This window comes from Uranotaenia lowii, chromosome 1 (genome assembly GCF_029784155.1).
Source record: "Uranotaenia lowii strain MFRU-FL chromosome 1, ASM2978415v1, whole genome shotgun sequence".
NCBI classification, from domain to species: domain Eukaryota; kingdom Metazoa; phylum Arthropoda; class Insecta; order Diptera; family Culicidae; genus Uranotaenia; species Uranotaenia lowii.
In genome coordinates this window covers 133,901,442-133,927,297 of record NC_073691.1, presented here as the reverse complement: position 1 = coordinate 133,927,297, position 25,856 = coordinate 133,901,442, and the positions used below count along the sequence as shown (strand labels likewise).

Genomic DNA, 25,856 nt, shown 5'->3' with positions numbered 1-25,856 from the left:
TCAGCATGTGTTGACAGCTCACTGCTGTCAACATTACAGAAATGCTTCAATATTCAACAACCTCTTTCTGCTTCCAACCGCCGGTGAGGTAAGTTCTAAACGCCAAATAAAATCTGAAAATACTGTTTCCTAATACATACGTTTACCAATTTTTCCGCAGTAATATCGGAAACACCATCAAGAACCTTTTTATAAAAAAAAATGGCTTTTTTTTTTAATTTACGATGTCTCCAAAAATAGTGGCTATTGAGAAAAAAAAAGCAAAACTCGCTCAGCCTTAAAGAAAAAGGCAAATCCTTCGGAATCTTGAGGACAAGGCTGCGAAGAAAGCAGATGTCGCGAAAATGTACAACATCCATCCAACAACCGTCAGAAAAATTCAAAAGAATGCTGACTCCATACTTCGTGCGGCATCCAAAACCTCGTGTCGTCTTGGTAAGACTTTCAAATACGTTTCCACAGGTGCGTATAAAAATTTGGAGGATGATTTGTTTCTTTGGTTACTCAACCAACGACGCCTGAACAAAACAGTTTCTTCGACCATGCTCTTAGTCAAAGCTCAAACATTTGCTGAAAGTTGCAACGTCCCAGATTCATTTTAATTTTCACTGCACTGGATACATAACTTCAAAAAGCGCTATGGTATCCGCAAGCTTAAGATATGTGGCGAAGCGTTGTCGAGCGAGATAGGAAGTGTTGAGGATTTTTTGGAGAGCTTTCACGAGGAAATACTTCATCGAGAGCTTACTGCTCAGATGGTATATAATGCGGACGAATCGGAATTGTTTTTTAAAATGTTGCCAACAGAATCACTTGTTAGTTCGAAAGAGGCAAGTGCTCCAGGGCGTAAAATTATTAAAGAGCGCATCACTTTTATGCCATGCGCCAATATCACAGCAGACCATAAGCTCCCTCTGGTCGTAATCGGAAAATCTCGGAGTCCCAGAGCCTTTAAGAACGTCAAACTTCTTGTAACGTACCTTGCGTCCAAAAATGCATGGATGACCAGGGACCTGTTCTGTTCCTGGTTCTTCAATGATTTTGTTCCTGCAGTACGGCGATTTGCAGCTGCCAACATGATCCCACCCAAGGTCATTTTGCTTCTGGACAACTGTTCAGCCCATCATATGAATGACAAGCTGCAGAGTGATGATGGATTAATCACGGTGTTTTTTCTTCCACCTAACGTGACGGCAATTATCCAGACAATGGAACAGAATGTGATCCAAAACATCAAGCTGCGATACAGGGAGAAGCTCCTATTGCATGTGATGACCCATGATAATGACAATACTGATGGATGTTTGAAGAAGGTTTCGTTGAAGGAAGTCTGCTTTTGGGTGCATAAGGCCTGCATCGAATTAGGTGACGTTGTCATTCAGCAGTCTTGGAAGAAGATTGGCATGGTGATTGTCGATAAATTTGTGTACGAAGACAACATTCCACTGGCGCAGCTTATGTGTACAAGGAACAATCGCGATGATAGCACGATTGCCCATAATGTGGAAGAACGCGATGCGAGCAAGGCATACACCGATTCAGAAATCTTAAACCTTGTTCTGGACGACCAATCAGCGACAAATGAAGAGGCAGAGCATCCTGAGGAACCAGACCAGAGTGCATCTCACATCACTGAAATGGATGAATCATCGTATGAAGGGACAACCAACCATGGATGATCCTTAACCTTCCCATGCCGTTCGGGTCAATATGACTCGAAGCGCACATTTAAAATCTCTTCATCATCAGTGCAATATACTGAAGAACTTGGAATTTTGACAGACCAAGTATGTTCTATGAAAATAATGATCAAATTAACGTCAAAAAATTGAAATTTGAGTTTTGACAATCGGTTCATTGGGAAATGAAATACAGCTAAGCAAAGCAAAAATTGGATATCGTTTTTTTAAAGTTAGATTTTTTTCTACCGGAAGATCTGAGATAGCGGTCAAAACATTCATTGGACCCCAACATATCTATACACTGTCGGATAGATGGATTCTTAACAATTTCAAACATCAATGAAACACTTAAATACAGAAAAGCTGTCAAAAGTTATGAGCATTTTAAAAATAAAATTTACTTTTCGGACTTTTTACTTTCTGAACCAGTTTCTGATAACTTGGTAATACATATCGACTTTATTTTAACATTTTGAGTAATAAGAACAAATTACCTACACAATGAATATAATATCATCAAAATCGGTTAACATTTACAGCCAGGAGAACGAAATCAAACTACAACTCAAATTTCCCCGAAACGGATATTTTGCGAACGGCATGGGAAGGTTAAGGGCTCCTTCCATTCGTCATGAATGAAAACTCATATGAACCTTCAATCACCCCCAACTCTTAAAATACCAAGCGGTTAATGCGTGGTCCTCTACGTGGGTCAGGACAACCCCAAAAAAACATACGGTGTTAAATGACTGGGAATTTTAGTTCAAAAGCAGAAAATTTCAACTAAATTTAAAGGCTGACAAAATCGGGATAAAATGCTGACAAAATCGGGGATAGACAAAATCGGGGGTAGACAAAATCGGGAGCTGACAAAATCGGAACAATACTGTAATAGAAATTTAACAAAAAATGAAAAATTGATTTTTTGGCTGAATTAACGCTCAAAATATGGTTTTAGACTTTTTGTTCATTTTCAATTAAAATTGGCCTTTTTGAAAAATTAATGCTATTTTCAGCCTACTACGATTGGCGCGTTATAAAGAGCGCATGGGCCGTGATAAAACATACCCATGAAAAGCATACCTTAGCGAGTTCAGTATGATTTTTTAGCATAAAATCATAATTTAGATTCTCCTCTATCGATGTGTCAGAAAATATTGTCTTATTCGTTTTTCTCTGCTTGGTGACACCTTATTGAAAGTGTTTTAAAATTTAGATAGAAATGAAGAAAAACCTAAATTGTGAAATTATCACGACACAGGGGCATTTTAAGGAAAAATTCATACTTGCCATGACCAATCACAGCATTTAAAACAAATTGGTAATATTTGGCAGGCTTAAAATGTTTCAGATTCTTCAAAACAAGAGTGGCGCGTATTAGCCACATGGGGCGTTATATGAACTTTTCCCCTATATGTAGCGTGTGTATGTAATAGCAGGCAGTAAGCAAAGCACAGTTCTCATTCAATGGGTTTCCCTTTGCCTTCACTCCCGTTCCCTTTCCCGTTACCGTCGCAAGACAAAGGACTACCTTGAAAGGCGGCCAAACGCCGGGAAGCCACCGTCGTGCGTTTTTTTTTGTGATTGTTCGGCGGCAGAAAGCCTATGACAAATATCCCTCGTCCTGTATGAAGCTCAAATAGTACACTGGTTAGGATGTCGGACTGGCAAGACTATCTAGTTGGTGATTTGGGTTTGACTCTCCCTACGGGCGCTGTATTTTAAATTTTTGTTTTCTTGTTTCTGGGATGAATTATCCAATAGGAAGGAAATCCCATAAAATGTTTTTCTTGTTTCGCTTCAATGTAGTGGTCATGCATAATTTTAGTTGGGAGCCGAGTCCTTATGCCAGTTACGGTTTTTCAAACATATCATCTTCGGCACAGTGCACATTTCAGCGCATTATCGGCACAGAGATTTGCTAAATAGGCATTGGATTTTTACAACCTCTTCTATGGGTGCATATAGTGCAAAAAAAGCAATAATTCAAAGTTATATATGGGAATATAGTGTTGCTTAAGGGCTATGTTTTAGTGCTTATGGTTACTTGGGTAATGCAAACACCACCAGCTCATAGAAAGAGTACTATGTATGTATGCCGTGACTGAGACTCGTACTCATGACCTCTGGCTCAGAAGACTAAACGCTTTCCCCTAGGCCACGGTTGGCGGCATACACTTTTCTTCCCGTTTAAGTCGGTAGCGTCTCAGGGAAAATGTATTTTCTAATGCGTTACAGTGGATTGATAACCAACACCACTATTCTAGATACGCTACGAATTAATTCGATTATCTCAAATGTCTCTAAGGGGGCATCCATAAATTACGTAACGCTCCTAGGGGGGGGGGGGTGTAAGCTCGAGCGTTACGAATTGTGACATAGGGGAGGGGGGGAGGTATGCTCATCGTTACGTAACGATTTTTTCTTTAAAAATTTCAGTTTACTTAATCGCAGCTATTTTAATGTTATGCTATTTTTGGAGAATTATAAACAAATCAAAATCAGCTTCGAATTTGTAAGCTTCAACAAGATTAATACTGGTTTGTAAACTTTCCTCTTTAAAGATTCTGAGATAGACTCCTCAAAATGTGTATTGAATATCCGTGAAATAACCATTGGAAAACCGAATATTAGGTACATTTACCCCCAAGAACTCAATCCAATCTGAAACGGAAATTTTACTAGTTTTTCTCAATTGATTTAAAAAAAAATGCATTTTTGATTATTCCGACGATTATTACTCAGTGGAGTACATTTTGCATAAAAGTTTTGCTCCTTCAACAAAACAAAATAAACATGGTAGATCATCAGTGAGCAATTACAGAGAAACTCGTAATAAGACAATCGATTTATTTTATCAGAGATTTATGTCATCACTGAGTCATCAATGTGTACTAAGGAGCGATTTGGGCTAGATATCAAATCCGTTTTAAAGAACGTTTAAAAGTATTATTTTAAAATCGTTTTTTGATCTTCGAAAATCAGTATTGAAAACCTTGAGAAGATAGGGCGAGGGGGGGGGGTAAATATCAGCGTTACGTAATTTTCATAGGGGGGTACGTCGAAGCGTTACGATTTGTGACAGACGGGGGGGGGGGAGGGGGTCGAAAAAGTGCATTTTTTGCGTTACGTAATTTATGGATGCCGCCTAAGTTAATTTAAAATACGGATCTCTAGTTAATTTAAAATACGAAAACTTGAGTTATTATATCTTCTTCTTCGTTCTGAAATTGCTATACCAAAAAACTTCTTATTATCTAACAACACTTCGAACAATTTGAGAAACAAGCAAACAACACACCACAAAATTTATTCAACGAAACTGGATGGGTCAGAATTCTGGAACAAACAATAAGTCCTTTCGGGGGCTTACCTGCTCAGCTGCGCCGATATCAGGTTGCTGTACGGTGCGTACTTGGCCGGATTGGCGTACATCAGACACACCAGCCGCTCCCTGCAGGTTTCCTGCTTGTTAGACAGTCCCATCTGGGCAAACACGGCATCCAACCGCGACAACAGCGGACTGTAGAACGGATCGTAATTGGTAAGCAGCAGACTGCTGCTCGGAATATCGTGGAAAATCTTGAAATCGTTCCGCTTCTGCTGCCGGTTGTAATCGTTGATGGAGTTTACGTAAGTCACCCGGCCACCACCCACGCCCAAACGGGACAGCGCGGAATTTCTGGTGCCAATGTCGTACATCGGGTTGTAGCTTGTTCCAGCTGGTGTGGCATCTGGTGGAGGAGGAATAATAAAAAGAAGGATTTGTTAGACAGATCTCGATTTACAATGTGGGATTAAGATAAGCCACTACTGCCGGTACACCCACCGATAGCCGGTAGATAAGAATTGTGCTGCATGTCCATCTGGAAATCCTGATCTGAGTTGTACGAGTTGTCCTTGAAGTCCAAATCTTCCACAGTCGTTGGATCCGCCGGATGCGATAAACCCGACACTGATGATAGACCTAAAATGGCATTGGTACAATAAATTTAAGAGCCTGTCAATAAAATCCCCCTGAATGTCCGTTACAAGCATTATTCTTCTAAATAACTTCTCAGTGTTCAAGATAATCCATCCTTACAAGAAAAATCTTAACGACAACCAATGTAAAATTTTCGAGGGTTTGGTGACGAACCCATCTCGTTGCCGGCTAAACCAGAACTACCCAATAAAACCCATTCTCTGAATCACTGACTGGGGGCACAGATAATCCAAAACGAAATTTTTCTTTGAAACAATTTACGATCCCACGTCGGCACTCGCAATACAATCAGCGAAAAAGCTTATAATTCCCAGGTTCAATTTTCCTCGCCCACACCGAGGATGCCACCGTTTATTACCTTTGCCGAGGATTTTCCCAAACGATCCGATGATGCTGGGCAGGAACAGCACCAGGATGACGGTTTTCACAATCTGCACACCAATCATCAGCGGCCAGAGGATTTTCTTCAGACCTGAAACGAAACGAAAAGATACGAAAAGTCAAATGAATGGCTGCGTAAGCTTTGATTGAGCATTTTATAGGTGTCCTTCGGGTGTTTTGAAAACCAGCAACGGGATAATGATATCGGTGTGCAATGGGTATTTGAATGGTTTTGGGCATGTCCTAGGCATACATTGGGTCATCCTTTTTTATTCCCCAATATCTTGAGTCGAATGTGATTTCGAATTAAGCGTGAACTGTAGTGATTTTATTTAAATTAAATCTTTGTACACTGCTCTGTGCTTCAGGGCATCTCTGGTTTTATTTTAATTTAGCACTCAAAGACACAACGTGTATTTTGGTTATACTAAGAGCAAGTTCCCTCGTGTTGGGAAAAAAGTGATAGAAATTTTAACACTCGTAGCACATTTTGAAAATTTTACCACGCAAAAATGTTTTCAAGATCTTTGGGTATTTTCTCTACAGCACTGTTTCTAATTCAGCCGAATGTGATAGAAATATTGCTATTTTTGCATCACAGCATGCGAAAAAAAACTTGAAGGTCGCAGATCTTAAGAATGTTGATATTTTTTATTTGAGAATGTGAAACTATAAACTATATATGTTATTTATTCTTCATTTTCCTTTTCCAGACAAACAATATTTTTAGGGATGAGTTAATTATTTCATTTTAATTAAATTTTGGAAGTAAAACTTATTGCACATATTTCTAAAAACTGACAACCTACTTTACTTTGTTGCATCTTTTCAAACTATCCAAAAAAAAACGTACAAGCAGCTTTCCTCTGAAGGGTGGAAAGCCGAGCGCTTGAGAGAAAATAACAAGAGAGAAATAATGTATGTATCGTGTGACCAACACCTTTTGAAGGGTGATATGGTCAAAATTTGATCAATATCAACTTGACGTATTTCTTTCAATTTTGAATTTAAAAAACCTGAACACCCCTCATTTTGAAGGTGTGTGTGTGTAGAATGTTGCTCCTATTTTGATTTTGTAATTCACTCTTCAGTTTTCAAAATGCCGTCCAAGGAAGAAGAGCAGCGTATCAAAATTTTGCTCGCGCATCGCAAAAATCCGAGCTACTCGCAGGCAAAGGTGGCAAAATTGCTAAAAGTTGCCAAATCAACCGTTACAAATGTAATTAAAGTGTTTGGGGAACGTTTGTCGACAGCCAGGAAGTCTGGATCAGGGGGAAATCGAAAACCGAAAGCCACTGAGACGACAAAGAGAGTTACCGGTAGTTTCAAGCGAAACCATAACCTCTCTCTCCGAGATGCCGCAAATGAGCTGGGTGTATCGTCTACAACCGTGCATCGAGCCAAAAAACGAACCGGACCATCGGCTTACAAGAAGGTAGTGACTCCAAATCGCGATGATAAACAAAATACGACGGCCAAAGCGCGATCCCGGAGGCTGTACACGACGATGCTGGCGAAGTTTGACTGCGTGGTAATGAACGACGAAACCTACGTCAAAGCCGACTACAAGCAGCTTCCGAGACAGGAGTTTTATACGGCAAAAGGAAGGGTAAAGGTAGCAGATATTTTCAAGCACATGAAACTGTCAAAGTTCGCGAAGAAATATCTGGTTTGGCAAGCCATCTGTACCTGGGGCTTGAAAAGCAGCATTTTCATAGCTTCCGGGACTGTCAACCAAGAAATTTACGTGAAAGAGTGTTTGAATAAACGTCTGCTGCCTGCCCTGAAGAAACACGGTTATTCCGTACTGTTTTGGCCAGATTTGGCATCTTGCTATTACGTTAAAAAGGCCATGGAGTGGTACGCCGCCAACAACGTGCAGGTGGTTCCCAAGGACATGAACCCTCCCAACACGCCAGAGCTCCGCCCAATTGAGAAATGCTGGGCTATTGTCAAGCAGAACCTAAAGAAGACCAAAAAAACTGTTAAGGACGAGCAGCAGTTCAAGGCAAACTGGCTTTCTGCGGCAAAGAAGGTGGACAAGGTGGCTGTACAAAATCTGACGGCAGGGGTTAAGCGTAAGGCCCGGCAATTCGGATTTGGAAAAGCGGAAGCCTAACTGAATATTTTTCCTGAATTTAACACTAATTAAACTTGAAAAAGAAATTTAATTTGATTTTTAAATAAACGATTTCACCGATTTATACGCGTTTTCCCTTGACCAAATTTTGATCGTATCACCCTGTACGCGCTGCATTGAAGATTTGCCGAACCAAATTATCTAAGAATGCACATAGTGCACCCATGGTGGATACCCATCAACCATTTTTTTTTTTTTGAATTAGTGATTTTAAACCTTGAACTTTTTCGGTTAATTAGGATTCCCGTAGACTTAGAATATCAGATGAAATAAATTTTCAAGAATATTTGAATTTAGCATTAAGCAACATTTTCTCAACATTCGAACCTCAAATTTTTCATATCAGCATCCTTTCCTACGATTTCGGTTACCCGAATTCTCATCACCCAACACATCCACAGATTTGTCTCTGTATTTATTTAAATGAAATTGACAGCCGATTACCATACGTATTTCAAATTTTACCTTCCTGACGAGTTGAATGAATTTCCATTCCTAGACAAATCAATTCCTTTGGTGGGAGAACGTTTCGAAACCTCATTTACAGGCCACCTCCAAAAAAAAAACACAATTCTTAGAAACGAGAAACGAACTATCTGCTACAGCTATGAGGTTTTGTTCGATTCGGTTGTTCGTTCGGTTTTTTTTTCTCTTCTTATCTCTCCTCAAAACCGGAACCGACAAAGAAACCCGCTACCATCGGAATTAATTTCGGTCGAATCGGTTTTCCATCTGTGCTAGCAGGCGCTTTTCTGTTTTGGAATTTTCTCGAATCGGAAATGAGTTCTCATTTGAAATCAATCTGGGGAATAGGCTTTTGTTTTTGTCGTCCTGAAAATTCCGTTTTGTGTGCAAATTACTTGTTCTACCACGGAAGGTTTGGTTTTGGTGTTTTTTTTTTGTATTTTCATTGAGTCGAAATTGCCTGTTTCGAAAAACGTCTTTTTCCATTTAAATTGAATCATTGTTATGCAAGGTCGGTACGCAAAATTGCTCTGTTGAATGTTAACAATTCTATTACGTTTCTTTCAAATCGACCAGTAATTTAAGTTAATAAATTATCGGTAGTCCTTTAAAATTTTTCACTTAATTTGCTCAATTTGATGAATTTGTCCAGGTTAGCTTAGAACTTATGAATTCTGCTAGTCACGTGACTTTCTAAACACGTCACGCTAGTCACGTGACTCCGTACTTTCTAAACATGCTTGGATTTAGGTTCAAACAAGTATAAAAAAAGAAAAGTCCAGAGTTAGACCATGAAATACAAACAAGATCACTAATAATCAAAGGTTTGAAGAACCTTTTAGCTGAATGAAACTATGATTTCAAAGTAGTTGAAGCTGAATTTAAAGGAATCTTCGACTACTTTGAAATCACAATCAAGATATTATAAACACAATAAATATTAGAAAATTGTAGGCGAGATAAGGGCAATAACGAGCACCCGGAGCATAGTAAGTACTTCATTTTTTTCTACAGAAGTACGTATTTTCTTAAATGTTGTTCATATGACTCATCGCTTCCTAAAGTTTTAATTTTTCCGCAAAAAAGCAATCTTTTTTTACATTGTACAGAAATATTTGAATAAAAATTAACTAAGTTATCAAGTGACTAAAAAATAATAATTTTCGAGCATCAGAAAATAAGCTCAATGGATCGATAAACTATCTTGATATATAATGTACACAATGCTACAAGATGTTCTCAATGTTCCTCAAGTTTCGCCATTATTGAAGAATTATTTTTTATATAATCAATTTAAATATGCGTTTATACTTCAACTTTATACTTGCTCGATTAAGTCAACTCAAATTAAAAGCTTCATCTTAGCAAATTTCATCTTACGATTTGTCCTAGCATTGTTTTTTAGTCGTTCTTCGAGAAAAACCTTCTTTCAAAGCTTCTTTTTCATTTAGTTTCGCATAAAGTTCTTGAAAAGACATTTTATAAATGAATACACTTTTTGAAAAAGATAACATGATTTCTATGAGAAAAAAACTTTGAACCAACTTAAAATAAGTTCTTTGCACAATACAAGCAACTTGAACAGATTCTTATCTTTTTATCAAAGCTTTTCAAGTCTCCTTCATCCCTACATACAGCAAATAAAGCCTAAAATTTTAACTTGACTTAAACAAATAAACGACAAATTGATAGTACTTTTTTCATTTTTGTATTTTTTTTTATTTTAGTATTTTTGTCATCTTTTTGATACTGGTTATATTTGTCATTTTTTTCCATTTTAGTCATTTTTGTCATTTTTGTCATTTTTGTCATTTTTGTCATTTTTGTCATTTTTGTCATTATTGTGATTTTTGTCAGTTTTTTCATTTTTGTCATTTTGTCATTTTTGTCATTTTTGTCATTTTTGTCATTTTTGTCAGTTTTGTCATTTTTGTCATTTTTTGTCATTTTTGTCATTTTTGTCATTTTTGTCATTTTTGTCATTTTGTCATTTTTGTCATTTTTGTCATTTTTGTCATTTTTGTCATTTTTGTCATTTTTGTCATTTTTGTCATTTTTGTCATTTTTGTCATTTTTGTCATTTTTGTCATTTTTGTCATTTTTGTCATTTTTGTCATTTTTGTCATTTTTGTCATTTTTGTCATTTTTGTCATTTTTGTCATTTTTGTCATTTTTGTCATTTTTGTCATTTTTGTCATTTTTGTCATTTTTGTCATTTTTGTCATTTTTGTCATTTTTGTCATTTTTGTCATTTTTGTCATTTTTGTCATTTTTGTCATTTTTGTCATTTTTGTCATTTTTGTCATTTTTGTCATTTTTGTCATTTTTGTCATTTTTGTCATTTTTGTCATTTTTGTCATTTTTGTCATTTTTGTCATTTTTGTCATTTTTGTCATTTTTTTCATTTTTGTCATTTTTGTCATTTTTGTCATTTTTTCATTTTTGTCATTTTTGTCATTTTTGTCATTTTTGTCATTTTTGTCATTTTTGTCATTTTTGTCATTTTTGTCATTTTTGTCATTTTTGTCATTTTTGTCATTTTTGTCATTTTTGTCATTTTTGTCATTTTTGTCATTTTTGTCATTTTTGTCATTTTTGTCATTTTTGTCATTTTTGTCATTTTTGTCATTTTTGTCATTTTTGTCATTTTTGTCATTTTTGTCATTTTTGTCATTTTTGTCATTTTTGTCATTTTTGTCATTTTTGTCATTTTTGTCATTTTTGTCATTTTTGTCATTTTTGTCATTTTTGTCATTTTTGTCATTTTTGTCATTTTTGTCATTTTTGTCATTTTTGTCATTTTTGTCATTTTTGTCATTTTTGTCATTTTTGTCATTTTTGTCATTTTTGTCATTTTTGTCATTTTTGTCATTTTTGTCATTTTTGTCATTTTTGTCATTTTTTGTCATTTTTGTCATTTTTGTCATTTTTGTCATTTTTGTCATTTTTGTCATTTTTGTCATTTTTGTCATTTTTGTCATTTTTGTCATTTTTGTCATTTTTGTTTTTTGTCATTTTTGTCATTTTTGTCATTTTTGTCATTTTTGTCATTTTTGCCATTTTTGTCATTTTTGTCATTTTTGTCATTTTTGTCATTTTTGTCATTTTTGTCATTTTTGTCATTTTTGTCATTTTTGTCATTTTTGTCATTTTTGTCATTTTTGTCATTTTTGTCATTTTTGTCATTTTTGTCATTTTTGTCATTTTTGTCATTTTTGTCATTTTTGTCATTTTTTTCATTTTTGTCATTTTTGTCATTTTTGTCATTTTTTCATTTTTGTCATTTTTGTCATTTTTGTCATTTTTGTCATTTTTGTCATTTTTGTCATTTTTGTCATTTTTGTCATTTTTGTCATTTTTGTCATTTTTTCATTTTTGTCATTTTTGTCATTTTTGTCATTTTTGTCATTTTTGTCATTTTTGTCATTTTTGTCATTTTTGTCATTTTTGTCATTTTTGTCATTTTTGTCATTTTTGTCATTTTTGTCATTTTTGTCATTTTTGTCATTTTTGTCATTTTTGTCATTTTTGTCATTTTTGTCATTTTTGTCATTTTTGTCATTTTTGTCATTTTTGTCATTTTTGTCATTTTTGTCATTTTTGTCATTTTTGTCATTTTTGTCATTTTTGTCATTTTTGTCATTTTTGTCATTTTTGTCATTTTTGTCATTTTTGTCATTTTTGTCATTTTTGTCATTTTTGTCATTTTTGTCATTTTTGTCATTTTTGTCATTTTTGTCATTTTTGTCATTTTTGTCATTTTTGTCATTTTTGTCATTTTTGTCATTTTTGTCATTTTTGTCATTTTTGTCATTTTTGTCATTTTTGTCATTTTTGTCATTTTTGTCATTTTTGTCATTTTTGTCATTTTTGTCATTTTTGTCATTTTTGTCATTTTTTCATTTTTGTCATTTTTGTCATTTTTGTCATTTTTGTCATTTTTGTCATTTTTGTCATTTTTGTCATTTTTGTCATTTTTGTCATTTTTGTCATTTTTGTCATTTTTGTCATTTTTGTCATTTTTGTCATTTTTGTCATTTTTGTCATTTTTGTCATTTTTGTCATTTTTGTCATTTTTGTCATTTTTGTCATTTTTGTCATTTTTGTCATTTTTGTCATTTTTGTCATTTTTGTCATTTTTGTCATTTTTGTCATTTTTGTCATTTTTGTCATTTTTGTCATTTTTGTCATTTTTGTCATTTTTGTCATTTTTGTCATTTTTGTCATTTTTGTCATTTTTGTCATTTTTGTCATTTTTGTCATTTTTGTCATTTTTGTCATTTTTGTCATTTTTGTCATTTTTGTCATTTTTGTCATTTTTGTCATTTTTGTCATTTTTGTCATTTTTGTCATTTTTGTCATTTTTGTCATTTTTGTCATTTTTGTCATTTTTGTCATTTTTGTCATTTTTGTCATTTTTGTCATTTTTGTCATTTTTGTCATTTTTGTCATTTTTGTAATTTTTGTAATTTTTGTAATTATTGTCTTTTTTGTCATTTTTGTTTTTTTTTGTCATTTTTGTCATTTTTGTCATTTTTGTCATTTTTGTCATTTTTGTCATTTTTGTCATTTTTGTCATTTTTGTCATTTTTGTCATTTTTGTCATTTTTGTCATTTTTGTCATTTTTATCATTTTTGTCATTTTTGTCATTTTTGTCATTTTTGTCATTTTTGTCATTTTTGTCATTTTTGTCATTTTTGTCATTTTTGTCATTTTTGTCATTTTTGTCATTTTTGTCATTTTTGTCATTTTTGTCATTTTTGTCATTTTTGCCATTTTTGTCATTTTTGTCATTTTTGTCATTTTTGTCATTTTTGTCATTTTTGTCATTTTTGTCATTTTTGTCATTTTTGTCATTTTTGTCATTTTTGTCATTTTTGTCATTTTTGTCATTTTTGTCATTTTTGTCATTTTTGTCATTTTTGTCATTTTTGTCATTTTTGTCATTTTTGTCATTTTTGTCATTTTTGTCATTTTTGTCATTTTTGTCATTTTTGTCATTTTTGTCATTTTTGTCATTTTTGTCATTTTTGTCATTTTTGTCATTTTTGTCATTTTTGTCATTTTTGTCATTTTTGTCATTTTTGTCATTTTTGTCATTTTTGTCATTTTTGTCATTTTTGTCATTTTTGTCATTTTTGTCATTTTTGTCATTTTTGTCATTTTTGTCATTTTTGTCATTTTTGTCATTTTTGTCATTTTTGTCATTTTTGTCATTTTTGTCATTTTTGTCATTTTTGTCATTTTTGTCATTTTTGTCATTTTTGTCATTTTTGTCATTTTTGTCATTTTTGTCATTTTTGTCATTTTTGTCATTTTTGTCATTTTTGTCATTTTTGTCATTTTTGTCATTTTTGTCATTTTTGTCATTTTTGTCATTTTTGTCACCACTAATGCTCCATCGCAAAGTATAACATTATTCTTATAATCGGTCCAAAAAATTCACTTTTAGTGACCTTGATGCAATTCTTATTTTTTTTTTTGGATTTAGTGATCTTTGAATTTCCAAAGCGTTCACAAGGTTCATGTATTTAATTTCTTGATCAAAATCATCCTTAATTTATCCCGGATATTCGAAAATGGGCATCAATTTGGTTGAATTGCAAGATAGTGCTGCCATCTATGACTTAAAACTAGAGAAATAGTGTTTGACTATTAAAAAACATTAGTATTTTTTAATTCCAACCTGCTTTTTGGATTTAAACTCAGCCTCAAATTAATGTTTCATCATTTTACATCATACGAATGAATGTTAATGAAGAAATATAGCAGTTAGATAATGTTTTATAGCTGAAATATCAAATTCCTTAACGCTAGAGGAGCATCTCTTAAAACCCCCTTTTAATACCTTTGAAAACCTTTGGAATTCTGGAAAACTCCTTAAAATGCAGTTATCTATTCAAATAATTCGTAGAAGCATTGTTATTCACTTTTACTTATTAAATTTAAAAAATAATCTTCTTTTTGTTGATAAACTCAAGTGGTGCTATTCTTATTTCACACTCCTTTTTCACATTTTTGGTCCTCAACGCCAATTGCTACGTCCAAAAAAAGTAAAGTTATGCTTGATTTATCCGTTAAGAAATTCAGAACAAAATGTGGAAGAAAATATCCGTAATTTTCAATCAATCATATTTTTACAAGCAAAACACATAGTGGTGCTATTCTTATTTCGCTCACTGTATATAAAAATGGATTTCTGTCTGTCTGTCTGTCTGTCTGTCTGTTCCCTATAGACTCAGAAACTACTGAACCGATTTGCGTGAAACTTGGCAGGTGGAGGTATTGAGGGCCGGGGAAGGTTTCTATTGTGGTTTGAGACCCCTCCCTCTCTCATGAAGGGAAGGAGGGGCCTCCAAAACAAAAGACAATTTTTTGCATAACTCGAGAACCAATCAAGCAAATGGTATAAAATTTGGCATGGGTGATATTTGGGAACGAGGAATATTTCTATAAATATTAGGTACCCCTCCCTCCTCTCAGTGGAATAATAGGAAGGGGAGAGGGGGGCTAATTTACATTTTTTCATATAACTCGAAAATTAATCAAGATATCGGAACCAAATTTGGCATGGGAAGGTATTTGGATACGAAAAATATATCAATGATTATTTGAGACCCTTCCCTCTTTCCAGTAGAAAGGATGAGGGGGCCTCTTTAGTATTTTTTTACATAATTCAAAAACTTATAAAGCAAATGGAACCAAATTTGGCATGGGAAGGTATTTGGATACGGAAAATATTTCTATGATAATTTGAGACCCATCCCTCTTTCCAGTAGAGAGATTTAAAAGGGGGGGGGGGGGCTCTTTTATATATTTTTACATAACTCAAAAACTAATTAAGCAAATGGAACCAAACTTGGCATGGGCTGGTATTTGGGAACGTGACATGTTCTAATGATTGTTTGAGACCCCTTCTTTCTTCCAGCGGGGAGAAAGGGAAAAGGGAGGGGAGTTTCATACAATTTTTACTGCATAACTCAGGAACTACTACAGCAAATGGAACCAAATTTGGCATGGAACGATATTTGGGTAAGAGAAATGCTTCTGTGAATATTTGGTATCCCTCGCTCCTTCAAAGAGGTGGATGAAAAAGGAGAGAAGAGGTCTCCCTTACAATTTTCAGTATATCTGGAGAGCTGATCGAGCAAATGGACCTATATATGGCATGTGAAGGTATTTTAATAAGAGAAATGTTTCTGTTATAAATTGAAGGCCCACCTTTTTTTCAGCGGAAAGATATAAAGGGGTAAAAGGGGGCTTCCATACATTTTTTTTTGCATAACTCGAGAATTAATCGAGCAAATGAAACCAAATTTGGCATCGAAAAGTATTTGAGTAAATACTTTTTCAATGTGAATCAATTCCTTTCTTGCAGTAAGATGATAGAATTGGAAATATAGGAAGGGTAGAGGAGGCTTACATTTTACCTTTTTTTTTTACAAAATCCGAGAAATGGACAAAATTTAGCATGGAAAATCATTTTGGTATGATTCTATGATTATCTGACACACCATCCTCCATTCAGTGAGCAGGTACATAGGAGGAGGGAGGTGAGCTCAATAAAATTTTGTTAGCATAAGTTCTCAATTTATGCTAACGAAGCCAACAAATGGAAACAAACTTGGCATGGAAAGGTATTTGGCTACGAGATATGTTTCAACGATTTTTATAGAACCTTACGCTTTACAGTGTAGAGAGGGGAAGAAAAGAGGAGGCTCCATATACATTTTGTAGTAAAGCTTATAAACTTTTTAACCAATGGAACTATATTTGATATAAGAGGATTTTTGGGAACGAATAAAAATGGGTATGATTATTAATGATCACGATTTCTGTTCAGCAGGGGGTGAAGGGAAGGACAGGGGGGGGGCTCTCTTATCAGTTTTTAGCATAAATCCAGAACATTTCAAGCAAAAACAACCATATTTTATAAGTTAGATTGTTTGCGTTCAATTATTTGAGACCCTCTTTTTATAGGGTGAAGCTTAAGGAAACAAATTAAAATTATCAGATCTTTAACACAAATTTATAAATCAAGATTCAGAAAATTAGTTTAAGTTATCTTTGTGTTGCAATTCGAAACTCCAGCTGCAGCTCTCATTTTATAGCGGTTGCTTATGAATTATGTCATAGTTTGATTTAAAATAATGCCAATAAAACAATAAAAATTTGAATAATTTCTGAAAATTTCATTTTATTTTGAAAGGTGTAGCAAAGCACACCGGGTCAGCTAGTTCCCAATAAATCAATCAAATTATACGAAGCATAAAATATATTAGCCTCACTTAAAAATAACGAAGCTTACCTTTGAAGAAAAATAACCGCCCGGTCTGTACGGCCCTGGCCGTTATTCCTTGCTTTCCAAACACCCGTTCATCGATGTACTGGCCGACGCCTCCCAGAATCCGGCGGTCAAACGCCGACAAGCCCCAGCCATCGTCTCCCTTCGTTCGCGCTCCATGCGCCTTCGATTGACTTCCGGTGTTGGACCGATTCCTATCTGTCAAACTGTCTACAATTTCGTAATAATTCCTATCCAGAGCATCGTTGACGTAAGATTCGAGAAGAAACTCGAACTCTTCCAGCTCCCCGGATGAGCTTTTGCTGCTGCTGCTGTTTATGAAATTGACCGACTCGTGTAGGGTCCCGTTTGGGTCGGTTGTCTGGTGAATGCTTGCATTAGTCGATATCCGGCTTGACTCGTCCGTAGATTTACATTGTACTTGGGGGATGGCGGAAGCTGCCAACAATAGGCATCCGACACAGATGGTTGCTAACCATTGATGGCCACTGGCCGGTCGTCTCCCAAGGTTCATTGTGAGAAAGCGAGGGAAAGATTGAAACCAAACCACCAGATTGGGATTGATAGCAGATTATAGTTACGGAACTGGTCTCTGGAAGATGATGAACCGACCGTAGAAGACAGTTTCGAAATGAAAATTTAATTAGCACGATTTTGTGAACCAGGCTTCCCGATACGCCGAGCTGGTAGAGTGTACGTTCGAGAAACGTGTGGGAGCTTCGGAAGATGGAGTTTGGCCGGAAATAATACTCCCACTCAGTGATGCTGGCGAACCGACAAAGTCATCCTCCTCGTCGGCGGTTGGCATTGGAATGCATTTGACGGAGCTCCGTTGAGGCGGGTGTGAAATTTTGCTCGATGATTGAACGATGGAATTTGTTCCGGTTTGCTGCCGAATACTTCCAGCCGTTTTCGAGGGATTCGATGAAAGGAATCTGAAAAGGAAAATGTTTGAAATTAGTATAGAGTAGAAGATATATCAAAAATTTTAATGAGATAAAATATTGTATTTATAACTTTTTAGTTACTTCTCATTACTCTTCCATGAATATTTATATGTTATCTGATTTGTGATATAACATTTATAAGATACTCGCTGACTCGATGTGCTTTCCTACATCCTTCGAAAAACTATCTTAATTTGACAAATTTTTAAAAGTTTTGTTCATCTGTAAACCAGTGTATACATCAAACTTCCACATCAGATGTTGATTAAACTGACACCGACAACTCCAGTTTCGAATTACAGCATAAAGCTTATTTATCCAAATTATCTGTTTTTTTTCCTTTTTTCAAAAGCCCCTCCAATCACCACAAAAATACTTTTACCAAAACAATAAAATTTCTTGTACCCAAATATACACCCATGCCAAATTTAATTTCATTTGCTTGATCAGTTCTCGAATTATGCAAACATGTTTCTAATGTTTTAGAAATCACGTCCCCCCTTCCAGTGAGGGTATTTATCACAGGAATCTTCCCTGGCCCCGCCAAGTTCTCGTCCGGGATCCTGTTTCTAGAATCTGATACAAGATTCTGATCCTTAGCCCTGATCTTGGATCATGGATTCTTGTTTCAAATTCTTATTCTAATCCAGGATTTCGGACACTGATCTCGGGACCTTGCTTTTTTATGGCAAGGGTACCCAGTTTCCGGTCCTGAAATTGAATCTTGAGTCCGTAGTCCTGATCCTAAGCTTCAAATCTTGATTCCAAAATCTGATCGTAGATCCTGATCTAGGATTCTGATCGATGATTTTGAATTTAGAACCCGGATTCCGATCATGATCCTGGATTCTGAATTTTTGATCATGATCTCGATTTACGAGAACATGATCATGAATTCTGATCTGAAGTCTGTCGAATCCACCGGTGAACTCGTTATCATGTACGTCTCAAACTGTTTAGAATCAAGCATCCGTTCTTTACAATAGTCGCGAATCAACTGACGCACTCAGTGCTCTTGTTCGTGCTCTCCGAAATATTCTTGCTCATTCTCATTACACGATTTTATTCAAAACTCAATTATACCTTTTTTTACCGGTTTCATCCCTGATATTTTCATCAACATTTTTTTTTATTTCTATACATTCCTTTATTTCATCTATTCTCTACAAAGTCCTGATTGTGGATGTTGATCCTGGACCTTGATTCCGAACCCTGACTCGTTGTTCTAGTCTTCTGATCCCTTCTTATCTCGTATAGTTGCCTAAAAGAAGGAACTTTAATAAATTTCCTATCCTTGTCCGAAATCTTGAATACCTTTTCCCAAAGATCTGGGATCATAAACCCTTTATCGGGTCATATTGCTGATTTGTAATCTCACACTGATATTATACACAATGACCACTTTCTATAATCGCACTCCAATTTATCGCATTTCTTAATGACAACCATTTTTCCGATATTAAACAACAATGTGCATATTGCACTGCATGATGTAATAAACATAAACTTTACAAAATTTAATTCAAATTTGTGTTTTAAAGTACGCCTGTGGTGGATGCCCCCACTAGCTACGCCCATGCGAACATTCTATCGCGACGGTCCAAGGTTCAGTCCTTTATGCTGACACAAGCAAAAGGAAACTGTACTTCGATCGTCCGATGTTTGTTTATGCTGACTACGCGTAAGCTACGTGTAGGTCGCCACCCGAATGTAGGTTTAAGAAATGGATAATAAAATTAATCTTAGTTAGACTCCCAACTTGACCGGATCGTTCGATCGAGATATCACTCCCCTTGTTTCCCTAACTAACGCGGGACAAAACATGGCGATCCAGGCCAGAATTAGCACAAAGTGTACAAGTTCAATGTAGATAGCAGCATCGAAGTGAAGCGCATTACCTGTGCGGGACGGAAATTGATGAAAATAACCATCTACAATTGTTTAACAAGAGTGAAAAGTGAGCAGTTCATTTCAATGTAGATAGCAGCATCGAAGTGAAGCGCATTACCTGTGCGGGACGGAAATTGATGAAAATAACCATCTACAATTGTTTAACAAGAGAGAAAAGTGAGCAGTTCATGTATGTGACTTTTATAATAAATAAAGCCTAAATATGGGGTGGTTCTCTGCTGACGAAACCGTCGTCGCGCAGAACACTTCCAAAGAACATTCAACCATCGCTTGGGCGTTGGTAGTGATTGCCGCTGCTTTAATTAGCTACGTGCTTCTTAAAGCACATTCGCGATACACCGTGGCACGCCTACGGGATATCCAGCAAAGCCAACCAACACGAGTGCAGCTGGAATAATAAGAATAATAAGACGTTAAATCTTTGCACCCGATATTGTTAAAGTGGAAGTTCTGAGAAGTGTGTGCTGAGTGGAAAAGCAAATCATCCTGTGAATATGGACATCACGGCTGCCGCACCACACAATCAAGCGACTGTATATCGGCAAAGCTGGGAGATCGAAGCCGAGTACTCGTCTAGTATGGCCGATTTGAATGTCAACAGTAAACAACCGGAGCCCTGAGGGAATCGCTCCTGGGGGACTACAGAGAATTGATGGAGACGTTGGAAACGTACCTCAGAATGGGAACCGGATCTAGATAAGTATCTATATGTTTAAATTAAAAAAAAAAAAAAAAATTTAAAATAATGTTTTTAATGTATAGAGTAGTCAAAAAGCTAAAATAATATTTCGACTTTTAGGAACAAACAACAAACAGAAAAACAAAACATGGAAAACGAAAACAACCAACAGAGGAAGAGAACAAATGAAGAGAAATGAAAGACAGAAAAAAAAAAATAATAATAATAATCGTAAGTAGAAACTGTATTTTTAGAAATAATGCCAGGAAAAGCAATAATGCCGCCCAAACTTGACCTTAGCTTAGCGATAAAGGTGGTAAAGCCATTCGATGGCACCGCCATAAAACTTCAAAATTGGATCGAAAGTGTGGAGTTATTGAGCGACTACTCAGAAGGGGTCGCAGAAGTGACAACCCTTAAATTTTTAAAAACAACGCTCGTGGGCGCAGCCCATGGAGCAATTGACAATGCAACTACAATCGCGGAAGCTGTAGAAGCATTAAAGAAAAAATTCACAATTCGAGTAACGCCGAAGGCTATAGAAAAAGAAATGATGACCAAAAAGCAGAATGCAAAGTCGATATCGGATTTTGGAACCGAAATTGAACAACTCTCTGCCAAGCTAGCTGCAGCGCACGTATCTATGGGTACGTTCGCAAATGAAGCGGCATCTACAAATATTGTACAGCCAATTGCTGTACAAGCATTTACCGATGGACTTAAGGACCCATCGGTCAAATTTTTCTTAAGAGCACGAAACCCGACAACTTTAAACAAAGCGGTTTCAGATGCTCTGGAGTGTCAAGCAACACCCCATCAGGAAAACAGTGTTGACACTCTAATGGCACTCTGGTGCACAACCGGAAAACCGTCATATAGAGGCAATGGACAAAATCAATGGAGAGGCAGAGGCCACCCTAGGGGACATGGTTCCTACAGAGGGAATAATGGATACCGTGGAAGAGGTAACCATTATACCAACTACAACCGTGGTTACAACAATAACAACTATGGAAATAACCATAGCAACCAAAACCAAAGAGGGAATAATCGAAGAGGTCGAAACGGTCCACACATGGCAAACATTGCCGAAGGACAACAACAACAAATTCAACAACAACAACCACAACCCCAAAGACAAGAACGAGAAAGGGAAGAAGCCAATCTGATTGATCTTTTTCGCTAATTTTAATGCGAAAAAGGCTCTCAGAGTAAAATTTTTATTATTTGGTAAAGAAGTAGAACTAATAATTGACAGTGGAGCATCTTGTTGTATTTTGGACAAAAGATGTCTCCCTGAAATTTTCAATATAAATAATTCACAAACATTGGAAATAAGTGGTGTAAACGGAGTTACCAGCACGCTGGGATACGTTGAAACTTTTGTAGGATACAATTCTGTAGAATATCCCATTAAATTTAATATAATAGAGAGTTTACCGGATACAGTTAATGGTTTAATTGGTACAAATTTCCTTAAGGAGTTCGGAGCAAACATTGATTTCGCAAGAATGAAGATGGAACTCAAAAACCCAAATCACGAGTATTTTACAATACCGGCTAGAACGGAAATTGTTAGATACATCGAAACTAATTTTTTTGAAACGTGTGTTGTATTGAATGAGGAAATACAACCACAAGTATTTGTTGCAAATGCTATTGTACAACCGTCAAACGGAAAAATACCCATACGAATGATCAATGTTAAAAACAAACCAGTTCAAATTTCAAATCTGAAACCAACAATCAAGCCAGCCAGTGAGTATTTGATACTGGCGATGGATTATAAGAATGATAAGTCAGACAGAATCCAACAGCTTTTCAAAGAATTGGATTTGAGTCTTTTGCCAAAAACAGAGAAACAGCATATGGAACAAATTTGCACAAAATATGCTGATATATTTTGTCTTGAAAACGACAATCTGACTGTAACAGATATCTACAGTCCAGTGGTTAAAATAAATAAAGAAGCCCAGCCAATTTATAGTAAACCCTATAAATTGCCGCAAATGCAAAAGTCGGAAGTAGAAAAGCAAATTCAAAAGATGGTAAAGAACCAAATTATTGAAAAGGCCACTTCCGCATGGAATAGTCCAATATTGCTAGTGCCCAAAAAATCTGCAAATGACAAGAAAAAGTGGAGACTTGTTATAGATTACAGGAAGCTAAATACGGTAATTGAGGATGATAAATTCCCTTTACCTAATATTGAAGACATAATCGATACACTTTCAGGTGCTCGTTATTTTTCGCATTTAGACTTGTCACAAGGATACTATCAATGCACCCTACGTCCAGAAGATAGACCAGTGACAGCTTTTTCGACACCATCCGGACAGTATCAAATGACGAGACTGCCGATGGGTCTCAAAATAAGCCCCTCATCATTTTCCCGTCTAATGACGATAGCGATGTCAGGGTTAGATATGACAAAATGTCTTGTCTATTTAGATGACATTATTGTCTTTGGTAAGTCAATTGAGGAACACAATAGGAACCTCATCGCAGTTTTTGAAAAACTTCGAAAAGTCAATCTAAAATTGAATCCTAAGAAATGTAATTTCTTTAAAACAGAGTTAATCTACTTAGGACACTTTATATCCGCTGAAGGAATAAAGCCCGATCCTGCTAAAATAGAAGCAGTGAAAAAATGGCCTATTCCGAAAAATGCGGACGAGGTGAAGCGTTTCGTAGCGTTTGCGAATTATTATCGCAAACATGTTAGAAATTTTGCAGCAATATGCGCACCACTAAATCTTCTAACAAGAAAGAATACACAATTCAATTGGAGCATTGAATGCAATGAAGCCTTCAATACTTTAAGAGAAAAATTTATAAATCCACCTGTACTTGATTTTCCTGATTTTGGTAAAAATAATACCTTTACGTTACATACGGATGCATCTGGGTATGCAATTGGTGCAGTTCTTTCCAATGGAAATGGCAGACCGGTTGCATATGCTAGTAAATCCTTAAACCAGGCTGAGACTAGATATCCAACTATAGAGAAGGAACTGTTGGCTTTAGTGTGGGCAATCAGACATTTCCGACCGTACCTTTACGGAAGAAAGTTTATTGTTCATACTGATCACAGGCCATTAGTTTACCTGTTTTCTTTAACAGATCCTTCAAGTAGACTAACCAAATTTCGGTTGGCACTTGAGGAGTACGATTTTCAAATTAATTATATTCCCGGAAGAAATAATGTGATAGCGGACGCGTTATCACGCATTTCGATTTCCGATCTAAAAACTATGACAGAAACAACAATGACAATGATAACACGGTCAAAATCAAAACAAATCAAAGAAACCACTGACACGGAAGGAACTGATCAGCCTCAAGAGTCAAATGTGGAATATATGGAAATGGAAGTATGTCCAAATATAAAAGAAATTGAAATAACCCCACAAAAAATAAGAATACCGCAAACTCAAACGTTAACTCACCTACGGGGAGTAATGAAAAAGGTAGCGGATTATATAAAAAATTTAAAAATGAACGTATGCATACTATTAAAAAGAAAAAAGAGCGCTCAACATCTTATGGAAAATATCCATGAAATAAAAATGAAGGATATACCGGATATAATTATTATAGGGGAACACATAAAAGTGATAAAAGAAGACATACAGAAAAAGATAATAATGAACGACTATCATGTCCTACCAACGGCAGGCCATGCAGGCATCAATAGAACTCTGCACACTATCCAGCAAAGATTCTATTGGAAGAATATGAAAAAAGATATCAAAGTTTTCATTGATTCGTGCCAGTTATGCCAGAAAAACAGAATCATAAATAAACCCAAAACACCAATGATAATCACAACAACAGCTGAAACTGCGTTTGAAATAATTTACTTAGATCTTGTTGGTCCTTTACTGCCTAGTGCAGAAGGTAACCGATATATATTAACAACGCAATGCGACCTGACAAAGTTTATTACGGCAACAGCCATTAAAAACAAAGAGACAGAAACGGTAGCGAAAGCTTTTGTAGAAACCATTGTTTTAAACTATGGGATTCCAAAAAGAATCGTAACAGATAGAGGCAAAGAATTCATGTCGAATCTATTTTCGGATATATGCAAATTACTCGAAATAGAAAAACTGAATTCAACAGCATATCACCACGAAACAATCGGTGGACTAGAAAATTCTCATAAAAACTTGGGAAATTTCTTACGTATATATAGTGAGAAATCACCCTTGTATTGGGACAGTTGGTTAAAATACTACCAGTTTGCGTTCAATACTACAGTCCACACAACGACAAACAAAACACCATTTGAGCTAGTTTTCGGTAAAATCTGTAATTTGCCATCAAACCTATCTGACGCCGAGACAGTTGACCCAATATATGACATTGAGGATTATTCAAAAATTTTAAAAATTAAATTGAAATCTTCGCAACAAGCAATCAGGGACAAAATAATACAAGAGAAAATAAAACGAGTTGAAAAATTCAACAACTTGGCGAAACAAATGAATTTTAACAAAGGAGACTTAGTGTTATTAAAAAATGAAACTGGGTCCAAGATGGAAAATATATATGTAGGTCCATACCAAGTATTGGAAGATTTAGATCCAAACATAAAAATTTCAATTCAAGGAAAACAAGATTTTGTACACAAATGTAGAGTAAAACCATATATAGGACGTGTGGTGGATGTTTAGAAAATAATACTAATAATAATAATAGTAATAATAACAATAAACCATAATTGTAATTCACCATAATAAATCATTGTAACACTTTATTCGAAACACTAGATGATCTTCAGTTAAATATATTTATACAATATTAGTTTTTGCATTAACAGTTCAAGAAACAATATCTCAATGTAATCAATAACAATATCAATTAGTAACAACTTATCAACAAATCAATTTATTGCTTATTATACTACTATAAATAAGAAGAAGACTATAACAACTTTAAACTTCATTTAAAAATTAAACAATAGCATAATTTTTAAATTTTATAAGAAAGGGCGTGTGGTGGATGCCCCCACTAGCTACGCCCATGCGAACATTCTATCGCGACGGTCCAAGGTTCAGTCCTTTATGCTGACACAAGCAAAAGGAAACTGTACTTCGATCGTCCGATGTTTGTTTATGCTGACTACGCGTAAGCTACGTGTAGGTCGCCACCCGAATGTAGGTTTAAGAAATGGATAATAAAATTAATCTTAGTTAGACTCCCAACTTGACCGGATCGTTCGATCGAGATATCACTCCCCTTGTTTCCCTAACTAACGCGGGACAAAACACGCCAATAGCAATTTTTTTCTAAAATCGGGCGTCAATTTTCTACAACCACACTAATATTTTTATAAAGAGTATTTAAGGTAATTT

The 25,856-nt window shown here is 35.5% G+C and overlaps 1 protein-coding gene across 1 annotated transcript in view; it reads right to left on the bottom strand.

The window, feature by feature from the left end:
* Positions 1-25,856, bottom strand: part of LOC129740109 (uncharacterized) — a 111,921-nt gene that overhangs the window by 11,531 nt on the left and 74,534 nt on the right. The window contains exons 3-6 of the mRNA XM_055731712.1: positions 16,963-17,894; positions 6,026-6,139; positions 5,512-5,649; positions 5,056-5,416 (exon numbers count right to left, since the gene is read on the bottom strand). Coding sequence (XP_055587687.1) covers positions 5,056-5,416; positions 5,512-5,649; positions 6,026-6,139; positions 16,963-17,473 — 1,124 coding nt within the window. The 5' untranslated portion in view covers positions 17,474-17,894. The remainder of the gene's footprint in view (positions 1-5,055; positions 5,417-5,511; positions 5,650-6,025; positions 6,140-16,962; positions 17,895-25,856) is intronic.